Source organism: Symphodus melops, assembly GCF_947650265.1.
Source record: "Symphodus melops genome assembly, chromosome: 7".
NCBI classification, from domain to species: Eukaryota; Metazoa; Chordata; class Actinopteri; order Labriformes; family Labridae; genus Symphodus; species Symphodus melops.
In genome coordinates, this window is record NC_136697.1 from 4325769 (window position 1) to 4339033 (window position 13265).

General features: G+C 44.8%; 2 protein-coding genes and 1 long non-coding RNA gene across 3 annotated transcripts in view; 2 read left to right on the top strand and 1 right to left on the bottom strand.

Annotated features, from left to right (window-relative positions):
- Positions 1–123: 123 nt before the first annotated feature.
- prg4a (proteoglycan 4a) lies at positions 124–4916 on the top strand (the record flags this gene model as incomplete). The annotated part of the gene is made up of 12 exons (XM_079348848.1): positions 124–226; positions 547–621; positions 1396–1458; positions 2056–2181; positions 2276–2500; positions 2648–2755; positions 2901–2987; positions 3098–3237; positions 3876–4035; positions 4268–4351; positions 4504–4629; positions 4753–4916. The coding sequence occupies 12 exons, from the start codon at positions 124–126 to the stop codon at positions 4914–4916; spliced, it is 1461 nt and encodes a 486-aa protein (XP_079204974.1).
- Positions 4917–5578: 662 nt separating this feature from the next.
- On the top strand, positions 5579–5918 carry LOC306826195. The gene is made up of 2 exons (XR_013779386.1): positions 5579–5650; positions 5702–5918. It is a non-coding gene; the product is annotated as an uncharacterized lncRNA (long non-coding RNA).
- The window catches only part of LOC306826193 (nucleoprotein TPR-like), a 28098-nt gene continuing 20610 nt past the window's right edge, over positions 5778–13265 (bottom strand). The window contains exons 38-55 of the mRNA XM_079347367.1: positions 12913–13024; positions 12643–12836; positions 12296–12366; positions 11967–12166; positions 11124–11309; positions 10578–10693; positions 9807–9881; positions 8838–9053; positions 8540–8753; positions 8262–8467; positions 7745–7810; positions 7570–7661; positions 7373–7485; positions 7184–7282; positions 6957–7098; positions 6757–6854; positions 6176–6289; positions 5778–6100 (exon numbers count right to left, since the gene is read on the bottom strand). Of these exons, the coding sequence (XP_079203493.1) occupies positions 6042–6100; positions 6176–6289; positions 6757–6854; positions 6957–7098; positions 7184–7282; positions 7373–7485; positions 7570–7661; positions 7745–7810; positions 8262–8467; positions 8540–8753; positions 8838–9053; positions 9807–9881; positions 10578–10693; positions 11124–11309; positions 11967–12166; positions 12296–12366; positions 12643–12836; positions 12913–13024 (2373 nt within the window). The 3' untranslated portion in view covers positions 5778–6041. The remainder of the gene's footprint in view (positions 6101–6175; positions 6290–6756; positions 6855–6956; positions 7099–7183; positions 7283–7372; positions 7486–7569; positions 7662–7744; positions 7811–8261; positions 8468–8539; positions 8754–8837; positions 9054–9806; positions 9882–10577; positions 10694–11123; positions 11310–11966; positions 12167–12295; positions 12367–12642; positions 12837–12912; positions 13025–13265) is intronic.

The window sequence follows — 13265 nt, forward strand, 5'->3', positions numbered from 1 at the left end:
CCAGCTTCATCAGGATCCTCATCGTCAGGGGGGCACGGCCAGAGAACTGAAGGTGGGCGGGGTCTTAGGAAAACACCACTCATGGTTAAAAGCAATGCTCTGTTGTTCTCAGGTCAGTCCTGTATGGGTCGCTGTGGCGAGACATTCAGGCGCGGTCAGCCGTGTGAGTGTGATCCACTGTGCATCCAATACAACACCTGTTGTCATGACTACCAGCAACACTGTGGTAAGCATTAAACAGTACAAAATACACGGATACTTGTACGAGTCATGTGACTGCTCAGAGCACATTACACACACAGGTATTCATCCATCCATATTCACCGATCCCATTGATACACGTTCACATGCTGCTGAGCAACTTGGACTTCAGGGCATTGAACCCCAAACCTTCTGGTTGAGAGACAACCACTGAGCCACAGCTGCCCAGGCAAACAGTTTAAACATTTTATTTTATAATTGATTTACCGCTGTGAAAGATAAAGCTGTCAACGTAAGTGTAGATAAATACTTTGTAGAGATTTGTAAGAGTTGACTAAGTGAAAGTTGTGCTCTCCACTGATACAGATGTGGCATATTCAGCCCCGAAGACCGTCCAGGCTCTGAGGTCTGCAGCTTCAGGTGAGACGTCATCGATTACAGTGAACTCAGCAGCAGATCTTTCCTTCAGTGGAGCTTTCACTCAAATGAGATGGAGCCCTGTCCTGCATCTTATCCCATCTCCACCTCTCCCCTCTTTCTTAACAAGTACGCTCTGTAATCTGCACCTTTCAGAAAGCCCCTCTGGACTTGGCACTCGTTATGACCTTGTGCTATGCAACAAGGAATAATGGATTGATGTGTAGTCCAATTGCAATAATTGTCCTTTATGTATGCTAGTAGGGCAGAGCCCGAGCTTTGAGAGGAGCACTGATTGATTTGTCTCATCTGCTTTTTAAGTATTAAATAAGAACATGAATCAGAAAGGAGTCCTTTTAAATCAACTCAATCAGCAGATTTTTAAGAAAATCTCAAACTGATATGAAGACAAATAAATACTGTAGAGGTGCTCCTGTGGTGACAACTCTAATAACACATGTACTTAATTAAATGTTAAAACTAAAGAGCACGGGAGCAACTGCTGTGCTTCTCAAACTCTGAGCAACCACCACCGTAACCGTAGCAACCTTAAAGGCAAAGTGCCTCACAGCAAACTGCTACTCTTGCAATGATTTGAAAAGTATAAAATGTAAACACAAATGAAATGATGTCCATCATTTCAACCTGAGAAACTCTCCTCTCCATCTGACATAAAAAGTCTCTCTCTTCCTTCTCACAAACTTCATACATGTCAGTGATTTCACCTTCTTCCTTAAACTGTATTCATTTCATGTTTTTACTTTTTTACTTTCTCAGAAAAACGCAAATCCAAGAGAGGCAAGAACAGGTCCAACAGTGAGAGTGAGGAATGGTACTCAGGTTGGTTGAACTGTTGTTTGATCCACACATCGATCACGATCATCTCTAATAACTCCTGCATGGACTTTAGTTCTGTTGGACACTCTTTTCTTTTTGTGGCTCTTTTACACAACTTTTTTCCAAGTGTGGATTGTTGTGGTGAATAGTGTGTGTGTTTACATTTTATTGTCACCTGGCAGGTGTAGTAAAAGACGATCTTCATGCTGATGGTCTTCTTAACGAGGTGTCACTATATTCACAACCAGACAAAGACTCCTGGCAGGGCTTTTATAGACTTTTTATAAAAAACACGTCACAGAGGTTTTGTAGACGTTGTTGAATTGGGTTGATGAGGATGCACTCTTTCTTGTCTGTCCCACTGTGGGAATGTGTCTTTAATATTTTAGTTTAGTTTTACTCACTGACAGATGTGTAATTTCAATACTGCACTGAATCAAACATTTTATATTTGTCGACACAAAAAGGTTTAATGCGGTCTTTAATCGCTGTTGATGGGTTTTAACAAACTCACAAAGGTTTGCACTTTATAAATGTTAAACAGAATATGTTTTTTTGAATGTAAAGATAAACAATAATATTGTTAATATCTTATTTTAGCACGCAGTCACTGCTCTCAGTACCCTGGAGCTCAATGTTCAAGGACATTAGGCCTCATCAAACCGTCAGCTGCGGGCTCCTCTGGCCCCGCCCCTCCCTCTAATCCAACCATTCCCCTCCAACACGGTTTGTGATATTGTTTCTAGTTCATTTTTAAATTACTAGTTTTTCCTCCAAAGATGATGCAAGCTGTAGATATCTCGTTTTGTTTCTCCTGAAGGTTTGAGTAAGATCCCAGTTGGTCTGCTGCCATCGTCCCTCCCGTCCTCTCATGGTGGACTTCCAGGATCAGCAGCATCAGGCTCCTCTCTGCCCAGCTACAATGCTCAGTCTCAGGGCAGCAATGCTCCTGTCAGTCCCTCTAGTTCAGGAGCTGATGGTGGTACATTGAATGTCCATCTGGTGCTACAGCCTGGGGAAGTAGCTCCATCTGAACCAAGTCAAGGTAAACCATGACTGCTGTTCTTCTTAAAGTTGACTGAGACAAAATGTTGGATCTTCTTTTCCTTCTTTCTAAAAGCAGAATACCGGGATTATGAAAAAGATGAGTATGACATCATAACAATTAAACATTGTTGTGTTTTGTTCAAAGGTTACAGTGGCCATGCCGGGCCCGGCCCCAGACCCAACACCCTGCAGGACATCGTGCAGGCCTTAGGTCACTCTTTAGTGAAGGAGGACTCTGAGGGACCAGGGACAGGTAGGACAGGAGCAGATGTGATGGCTGTATGTTTGGTTTTCACCACCTTTTCTTTGTTTCAGTTATTGAGAAATGCAAAGAATTCCAACGTCGTAAAAACAAAAGTTCCGATCTTGAGCGTGCAGTAAATCGTGTTTGTGTGTAGGCGTCTCTGCTGATCTGAACCTCTGCAGTGATTCTCCCATCAACGGGATGACCGTGCTCAGCAACGGCACCATGCTGATATTCAAAGGTCAGAATGTGTGATGTTGTCTTGTTTCACATTGTCTAAGTCATACGATGATAATACAAGCTAAAGATGAGCGTCAGGACTTCTGTTCAAGCTCTCCTGGTTTGTTTCAGGTGAGCTGTTCTGGACGGTGAACCCGGTCACTCGCTCAGTCGGTCGTCCACAGAATATCCTGGACAGTTTGGGAATCCCGTCTCCCATCGATACCGTCTTCACACGCTGCAACTGCGAGGGCAACACCTACATCATCAAGGTACGAAGGCTGCAGGTCAAATCACCAACACATTGTTCCTCTCAGTACTTTAAATCTAACTGTTGACAAAAACTAAATATTTAGTTTTAACTTTTTTGTTGTCTCCTCTTACTGCCCTCCATTTGTAAATGGACTTGAGCTTATATTGCTCTTCTGACGGCTCAAAGTGCTTTTACACCTGATGACACACATTCACACACTGATGGTAGAGGACCCAGCGGTCATGTTGCTCAGCCGGGGATCAAACCCTAAAAAGATGACGACTCTGAGCCACAGCTGTAAAGAGTCATTGGGTGTCTTGGAAGGCACTTTTTTTATATATGCCCAAGTTATTGTTGTTGTAAAAATATGAAATTCTAAAAAACAAAATGTTATAGAGAACATTTATAATGTTTGATTATCATTTACAATCTTTTTTTGCACTTTCAGGAAAATGATTTGAATTATCTGCAATTTTAACACGGATCGATTAAGCATTGTTTTCCTTTCAGTTTAAAAGTTACAATCTGAAGATGTTGAGTTAAAGTTATTTCATGGAATAATTGACCATCTCTCTGTCAACACCTGCAGCGATAGTGATGTTTCCTTTATCTTTCTACATGAGGGAAATGCTCTTTGTTTCCTCCCCTTCGCTCCAGGGAGACCAATACTGGCGTCTGGATAAAAACATGGTGATGGAGCCGGCCTATCCGAAACCTCTGGCCTCAGAGTTCCCAGGTCTGACAGGAAGGATGAGTGCTGCACTGCCACTACCTGCCAGCAGGGGCAGACCTGAGACCGTGTTCTTCTTTAAGAAAGGTAATTTAACAGGACTTTTACACAGAGGTGATGGGAGGGATTCAGATACCTGATTCTACATGTAAAGAGCATGATCAATAGCTGCCAACTGGACAAAATACATCAGTGTAGATCAGGTGAAACTTGCATTGTGCTAAATCACAAAAGTCTTTTATTTAGAGTCCAACATGATCAAACACTCTGCACCTTAAATGTGATCATCCATAAGCTTTTGGATGTTTTTGTCTTCTAGGTGACGTCATGCAGAGGTTAACCTTCCCATCAGGCAGCGCTCCCTCCTGCAGCAACAGACCCAGTCGATCCTCTCTGTGGCCGGGTGAAAAAGCTTCGCACACCTTCTCACAAGCTTACTCAAGATAATCACTGACAACTCAGATCTAACTTAACATCAAATACTGACATTACAGTGAACATTAGAGAGCAATATCTGTTTCCAGCTGACTAAATGATGTTAATCGTATCTTCCAGAAGTTCGTCTTAGTAAAGAGATCAAGCTCAAATCTCTGAAGGGATTCCCCATGCCCGTCTCTGCTGCCCTGTCGATAGCCCGGCCTCGGATCAGTGATCCATACCAGCACTACGTCTTCTCTGGATGTAAGAACAATCCCTTCATTGTTATCCAGAATGAACAGGAGCAGAGGATCAACATTTGTGTTTCTCCATATTAACTGTGGACTGTGTGATGAAGCTGAATCTGTGTTCCTCGTCTCTCTGCAGCTCTTTTCTTCAACATCAAGATTTCTGGTAACATGCCAGCTCTGACACAACCTGACCCAGATTCAGTCTTTGCACCTCTACCCTTCACCAGCCCTGCTGCTGCTCCGGATGTGAATCCTCCCTTCCCGGCTAACTCCATCAAAGTGTGGCTGCACTGCCCGTAGGAGCCGCCTGAAGAGAGGACACAGTTCTTCTTCACCAATGTAACTGCTTCAGCCTTCATCCTGCAATATCATCTTAAACCTTGCAGCTGTGTATTTCTTCATGAATAAAAACCTTTCAACTATATCACTTTTTTATTTCCTATTTAATTTTGTCAGTAAATTTTAAAAGGACCCAAATATCTCAACTTAATTTCCTACAGACCAGGGTGATTTGTTTGTCCAACAGACTAAAAATAGTCAATGTCAAATGAAATGAAGGAAATTATTTAATTAGTTTCTTCATAATGAAAGAAAAACAGCCAAGTGTCATTTAAGGAGCTTAAAGCATAAATTATGGTAAAATATCTTATTCCAAAATGTCTGCTCAGTCATTTTTAAAAGTTGAAAATGGCGTCATCATTCTTTGGTCTTTCATTAAAAGAAGAACAGAAGAGGGGCTTCTTGTGCACTGGCTCTCCTGTTTGTCTCACTGAACTGAACGAGCCAATCAGAGAGATTCCTCCCTCCAACCACGCCGTTGATGCCGAGTCAACACCGGCCGATGATCTCCTTGGTGTGTCATTAGTTATCAGTGCGCCTGGTTTCCGTCTTATTAGTAAAAAAAGAAGCGAGTCCTAATAAAAAGCCATTTTAACTATGACTGATTATCTCTCTTCATCACGGTTCTTTCAGTTCCTAATAAATGTTTGATGGAAAAATGTGAAGTGCAGTCGACCCTCTAATACAGGAACAGCGTCGAGTTTCTGAAGGCGCTTTTTTTTTTTCTTTTTTTAACCAAACAGCAGCATGTTGGCAGTGATGAGAGGGAGGGATGATCATCAGATCAATCCGTCTACTTAGTACAAACACAAACACAGAATATTCATAAAACTAATTGTTTAACTTTATTAATAAAACAAAAGCAGTTCAAAGAGAAATTAACAAACTGACATTACAAAACCAGGACAGAAAATAAACATGATTATAACATGAGACACTCGAGTGTGACCTCACAAAAACAAACTACAAAGTCTTATAATCCTTAAAGGAGAAGGATCATCATCTTTAACTAAACAGGACATGTACTCAATACTACATAAAAAAGGAACAAAGCCATGGAATTGATTTATTAGTGATTGGTGATGATCAGAAGTTCATGCCCCCTCGGCCTGTGGCTCCGCCCCTTCCTCCACGTGACATAGTTCCTGTGAGGAGAAGAATAAGTGAGATGAGTCGTCTCTGGTGAATCCTTTAATCATCGGACGGTTTCAGAGACTTGCCCCTGCGGCTGAGCAGCGTCCTGGCCTCCACCCGTCCTCTGCTCCCTCTGCCAGACAGGCTGCTGATCAGAGGCTGGCTGGACACCAGGCGCCGCTGAGGAACACTGATGGAGTCTGGGAAGAAAGTCAGTGATAAGACATGACTCCTTCTGAACACCAGCATACAGCAGATCTCATCTTGACAGAAATAAACACATCTTATACAGCCTAACACGGGTTCTGCAGTTTGAATGATAATCCTGTGAGCAGAGTCGATATTGATCGTGTAGGTGCACTAATAATATGTGACATGTAGAAACAAGGAGGGGCGTCTGATATCTGTGAAAACACATCAGAACAACATCAGTAGCATTTTCTGCTCGTCGTCGATATAAAGAGCCGACTGTCGATGGATCAAACTCGTCAGCACACTGAATAAAGTTCACAGTGTTAGACTACAGCAGGACTTGTTAAACAGCAGGGTGATTGATTGATTATCACAGTAACAAACAGAAAGACAGCGTATGATAAAGCAGCTCTGCACTACATGTGAAGGAAAATGAAACACAGTTTAAATCCTACTTCTTAAAGCGACATATTACCGGGTTCTTGACTGGTAGATGGAAGAGATGCATCGTCACTTTGCTGTCCTGTTGACTCCATGTCTGTTTGGCTCTCCAGAGATGACTCGATGCCCGGGCTGAAGGAGAACAAGCTCCGTTAAATAAGTCACTTTCCAGGGAACAATCTGGATCACCAGTCGCTGCAGCTCCGTCCGTGTCGGGGTTTACGTCGTGCTCACCTTTCTCTTTCGTGCTCCATGAAGACCTCGTCTCCATCATCCGCACCAGGAGCCATCCCGGTGGAGGCCGTAACCATGGGAACCGACTGGGATGCCATGTTGTCGCCGCTGTCTGAAGGCATGGATTCTGAGAAGACCGTCACTGACGGAGACAGACGGGACATGTGGGAGCTTTTTCATCACAGACACAGACTGAGTGGATATAAAACACAGGCCGAGGGTCTCACCTGGTGCAGCCACTTGTAGAGGGGTTGTGGGGACACTCCGCCCTCCTCCATCTTCATCATGAGCAGCCAGGAACAGAGGAGACTCGTACATTCCCAGACCTGCACACACACACACACACACACACACTCAGTGTAACAAGAGAAGTGGAACGATGAGCGCCTCGCTCAGGTGTTGCTCGTGTCTTTTACCTCCTTGGGAAGCCAGCTGTCCCAGGTCAGAGTGGGAGCCGGACGTCTGAGTCAGCAGGTCCTCTGGAGGTCCAAACCTGAACCTGGTGGACAAACCTGCAACCTGAGGAGAGCTGAGGAGACAGTTTCATGTTACGACTGTAACAGACATGTTCAGTGTGAGCGCTGACTTGCTGATATCAGCGGCTCCATCTTACTGTATCGCCTCTGCAAAGCCATCAGTGCGGTGTGGCACCACCAGAGTGGGAGTGCTGGGAACCATTCTGTCGTCATCGTCGAAGAAACTGTGCTGTAACATGCAAACACAACCACCGTCACGACAGGCGCTTCGTCACATGACCACAAAGCAGCACACACTTCCTCCTCTCTTACCATGCTGCCGATTCCGGGCGTCAGCTGGCGTCCCACGGACGGCCTGCGCAGCTGGGACGACTGTCTCTGATGACAAACACATTTCACAAGTGTCAACAAGCCATTCAACATTCAACTGTGTGTGTGTGTGTGTGTGTGTGTGTGTACACCTGGGTGTGTACCTATGTGTGTGTATACATGTGTGTACCTGTGTGTGTGTGTATGCATGTGTGTGTACCTGCGTTTGTATCTGTGTGTGTGTGTGTGTGTGTGTGTGTACCTGTGTGTGTGCGTGTGTGTATGTGTGTGTACCTGTGTATGTGTGTGCGTACCTATGTGTGTGTGTGTTTATCTATGTGTGCGTGTGTGTGTACCTTTGTGTGTGCGTGTGTGTGTACCTATATGTGTGTGTTTGTGTGTGTGTTTATCTAAGTGTGCGTGTGTGTGTACCTTTGTGTGTGTGTGCATGTGTGTGTACCTGTGTGTGTTTATCTATGTGTGCGTGTGTGTGTACCTTTGTGTGTGCGTGTGTGTGTACCTGTGTGTGTGGGGGTCCGAGCTCCGGGGCGGGCGGTTGAATATAGAGGCGTGGTGGGAGCGGGTGCGGGGGCCGACGTGGGTGGTGCAGGCGGGGTGTGAGAGAGGAGGGGAGCACAGAGGGGGAGGAGGAGGAGGGGGTTGGAGGGAGGTGTAAGGCTTCTCTTTGAGGGTCGGGCTCCGACGCTGTGCTGTTGCTGCCTTCACCTGGAAGAGACAAGTGAAGCGGCGTGAGGCAGGTGTGACGTGAGGAGGAAACGGAGCAGAGCGGGGACTCACTGCTGTGTGACGGCTCAGACGGTCGCTGCGAGCCTGAAGAAGAGGCTCCACATATATTTGTCTCGGCCTCGGGGGCTTCTGACGGCTCCTCCTCCTCCACACCTTCCTCCTCTTCTTCTGCGTTCCTGCTCTCCTCTTCACCGTCCTCCTGTCGCGTCATTCTGCTGTCACCAGCATCGTCCTCGTCCTCATCATCCTCATCTTCCTCCTTATACTGATGCAAAGGAAGAAGGGAATTTACTCAAGGCACTAAATCAAATCTGACAGCATTTAGAGACAATCCTGAACAAAAGAGCACCTCATCTTCTTCCTCCTCCTCGTCCTCCTCCTCGTCTTCCTCTTCGTCGTTCTCCTCCTGCTTGTCCCCTCCTTCTCTGCTCTCACGGCTCTCGCTGTCCGTGTCGATCACGATGACGTCCCGAATTATAGGCACGCCCTGAGAGGAGAGCTGATCAGAGGTGACCGTCTGGGACACGACCTCTTCCTCAGCGTCTTCATCGTCTCCAGGAAGCGTCTGCATCCAAAACACATCAAATGTTTTATCCAACACGAGGGGCTTTTATCAAACATACACACTCTGAAGGCTTCGTTTCATCGAAGGCTTCACAGCCGTCTACTGAAGAGCAAACAGAGTCTGTGTGCTGTGACGTGTTTTCAAGTTGTTACCAGATTCACTCAAAACATGTAAAGGTGATAAAGTCTCCATTAAACTTTCTAATCTGAGGCCAATAGACTGGAAAAGTGATGAAGTGTCTTCACCATGAGTTCAAACGAGAATTCTTATTTCTTGGATTTTGGATGATTGCAGAAAATAATCTGATGTGTAGCTGTTTAGTTCAGCTGGATAATCTTTACAGATGAACATCATTTATATGAAGTTTGAAGAGTTAATGCAGCCCATAGAAGTAAAATGCTAACGTTATGCTACAAGCTAACTACACCGCGGTCAGTTGATTTTGAGGTCACGACCGTTATGCTTCATCGATCTAATCAGCGGTTTCAACAAGCTAGCTAAACGTTAGCTTAATAAGTTGTTTAATAACCTCATATTTACAAGAGCTCTGAAAAACATGACTAGAGGCTGTAAGGAGGATTAGTGAGAGAGTTCCCGGCATGATGACGTTTAAGGTCTCCATGACAACCACTGTAGTCTCATTTAGCCAGGTGTTAGCAACCGCTGCTTTAAGTTCACGTAAAAACTTTAAAGTTCACAAGTGGAGGTCTGAGCTAAGTCACTCCTCCTCAGGGACTTTGATTGGTGACCAACCTGAGTGGCATCAGGTGAATCCTGTTGCTCTCCCTCGTCCCTCAGCTCTCCTTCCATCTCTTCATCCGCTTCCACCTGAAACGCAACAAAGACCAGGAAGTGGATCAATGAATTCAAAGATAAACTTCTAAAACAAATAAATACTGCACAGTCTGGAACAGTAGCTGTTTTTTGGGGGGATTTCCCAGAGAGAAACAAAGCTTTAAATTTTCCTCCTGTGTGACGATTTCTGTCGTGTTCAGGGAAGTCTACGACGCCTCAGTGAAGCATGTTGGTACAGAACGATCTAACTAATAAACAATAAAAACAAACAAACAGGTTCTAAATGAATAAACACCGTCTCATATGAGTCAGGCTGCTGATTGAGACATTTCACCTTCAATCAATTCTATAATTCACGTGTCAGACACTTTTATCCAAAGAGACGTACATCAGAGAGTACGAACAACACGAGCAAGAACCAAGGAAACACAAACGATCAGCTTTAACAGGTGAGAGGTTTCAGTCTAAGCACACTGTAAATCTACAGAGCCGTGTAACACCGTCACAGAGTCCATCAGGACGTACAGAGACGGCTGAGTCACAACACGTCTGAAGGTCGTGTGTCTTCAGAGACAGAAGTTTGTTCAAGAGGTTCAAATTAAACTTTTAAAGTGCTTAAAATGGAAATATTACATCAGTGACTCTAAAGTCATCTAATTATCCACACAGAGTGATGTTTGAGACTGCAGTGAGACTGAAGTGAAGAACACAGGGAGCAGCTGAGTTTACCTGCAGCTCAGTCGTGGGCTTCAGTCGTAGTTTTTTATTGAATGAATGTGTGTGTGAACTCTCTGCTCGTCGGTCCTCCTCCTCTTCCTCCTCCTCTCTCTCTCGCTTCGATCCAGCTTCATAGACAAAAGGACAGCAGAGAGCAGAGTTAAACAGCAGGTTTTATTCATCTCTCCGTTCAGAGGGAACTCATACTTGAGAAAACATAAAGGCTCGCTCAGTTGTTCTGTAAATGTGTCCGCTGGTTTAGTGTTTCAGAGGAAAAGATCTTCAAACATTCAAAGAGCTTAAAAGTTATTAAATGTTTATTTTAAATGTCTCTGCAGATAATATGTGAACACTGTGAAGGACACCAACCTGATCCATGTTACCCCTCAGTTATACACTGAGCTATTCTTCATTTGCATTTTTCATTGAACTATTAAACACAGTTTCAGTATTAAGGAGGGATACAGATTTGTTCTGGATCTTTCCCGTCTTTAAAGGTTCTTTATAAATGTTGATGGTAAACAGGACACTGACTCAGCTGGTGGGTTTTGAGCTCACCTGTTCCACCCTGAGATGATGAAGTAGATGGTCGCTCTGCCTCCATGCTGGTTCCTGCGTCCTGATTGGCCGCCTGCTGCTGGGTGGGCTGGACGAAGGCTGTGGCCTGGGTGCTGCTTGGCTGAGTGAGTGACACCGGTGTGCTCACCAACATGGAGTGCACAGAGGCGCCTGCACTCATCAGCGCTGTGGAGAGACACAAACAGGCCGTTTCACTGCTGTCTGGATGCAACCACATCACCATGGTAACCTCATTAAGAGGTCACAGCTGGGTCACATGATGAGGCCTATAAAACACACCTGCTGCAGATACATCAAGGACGGTGTCCGTTCACTACGTGTCTTCAGGACAGGATGCTTAGTCACAACCAAGCATCCCCTGAAGTCTGTCGTTACCACGGTAACAAGAATACAATCACAACAACCCGTCTGATTTACTCCAAAACACCAACACCACTGAAGGTTTGCGTGTCTTAGAACGTGTTGATAAAATGTGTTATCTGATCTGCTAACAGCGTGCGTCTTTCATATGAGCAGAACAACACGTGTTGTCCCTTTAGTATGTAACATACAACATGTTACATGAAGTGCATTGTGATTCATCAAATTAAAGGTGGTGATAGTGACGGAGTCTGAACATAAAGGAGCCATGAAAGGAGCTATAATGGGAACAATTCTGACTGAACATTTAACATTCATTTTAAAAATCACTGCATTATCAAATGTCATTTTTGTAAACGATCCACCGCTCGTGTCCATTTACAGGCCGATATTAAATACATTAAACGTCAGGAGATCAGTTTCTACTCTGCTCTAGTTCTATGTTTGACGTCTCGCGCTCACCTTCCTGGCTGTCGGTCTGCGTCGTTGGCATGACAGTGGCGGTAGGTGTTGGGACAGGGACGGTTGCCGGGGTGACCATGGGCCGGATACTTGCACGAGGTGTAGCCTTACTACCTGGTGAGGGGCTGGGCTTGTTGCTAGGAGACGGAGTGCTTGGCGTGGGGCGGATGTTGGCTGTCGGAGGGTCGGACAAGCTGGAGCTGCCAAAGAAACCATGAAGACATTTTAAAGTGACTTGAGTTAATAAATTTGAATAAACCGCTCTGATTGGTTATGACTGAGGGCGTAGTTTCCAGCGGTTAACATTATGTGTCTGTTTCCATGGTTACCTTCCCCTTTCTTGGGCCGGAGTCTTCAAAGATATGTGTCTCTGGTCTGAAGATCTGGGCTGGTCCCCCACCTAGAATCAGACACTGGTTTGTTATATGACTCTCTGAGCCAAAAGTGTTCAAAGTGAAACGACGACATTACAAGACACCTTTCTGGAAAAACTCAGTCAAGAAGGCACCAACTTCAAAATGTATTTCACATTTCTACCACATACATGACCTGATGTCAGCACAGAGTCACGTTTCAACAGGTGAAGTGAAGTGTCCCTTTAATAAGATCATGCTGACTGGATGACGGACACTGAACAGTGAGTGCTTCAGGTTCTGCAGGTGTCATGAGCAGGTACCTTGGCTCCGCTGGTGTCCTGTAGGTCTTCTTTGGGCTCAGAATGGACTTGCATCTCTCTGAGCTCCCTTAGCTCTCTGTCCATTCGATGAAGCCGGCCTTCGTACTGAGACTTCAGAGCATTCATTCTCACCTCCAGCTCCTCCTTATTTTGTTTCAGCTCTTCCATCTCCTTACTGAGCTGCTCCTTGGCGTCTAGAAGGTGTGAACGTTTTAGTTGCTTTTCAAGTGATGTTTGACCTCTGTGTGTTTTATATCAAGTGACTCTTACTGTTAAGCTGACTGATTTTTGACTTGGCTCCCATGAACACCTTCTTCGTCTTCTCCTCTTTTTCAGCCATCTGCTGTTTCAGCTGCTCCTCTCGGTTTCTGCCGTCGGACAGCTGGAGGGAAACAACATGAAATTTATGTCAAGGAAGAGAAAAAAAAAAAAAACACAAAGATAAAACCGTCCCTTCAAACTGAGCTCTGCTGGCTGTTAATTATTACACATTAAATGTATTATTGACCTCGATGGTTCTGGCTTCATTAAACTAACAGTTGGCCACTTGTTTTATTCAAACTACAAAACGTTAAACTGCTGCTTCTTTTTCCCCTGGGATAGATGTGTATCGTTTGTTTAAA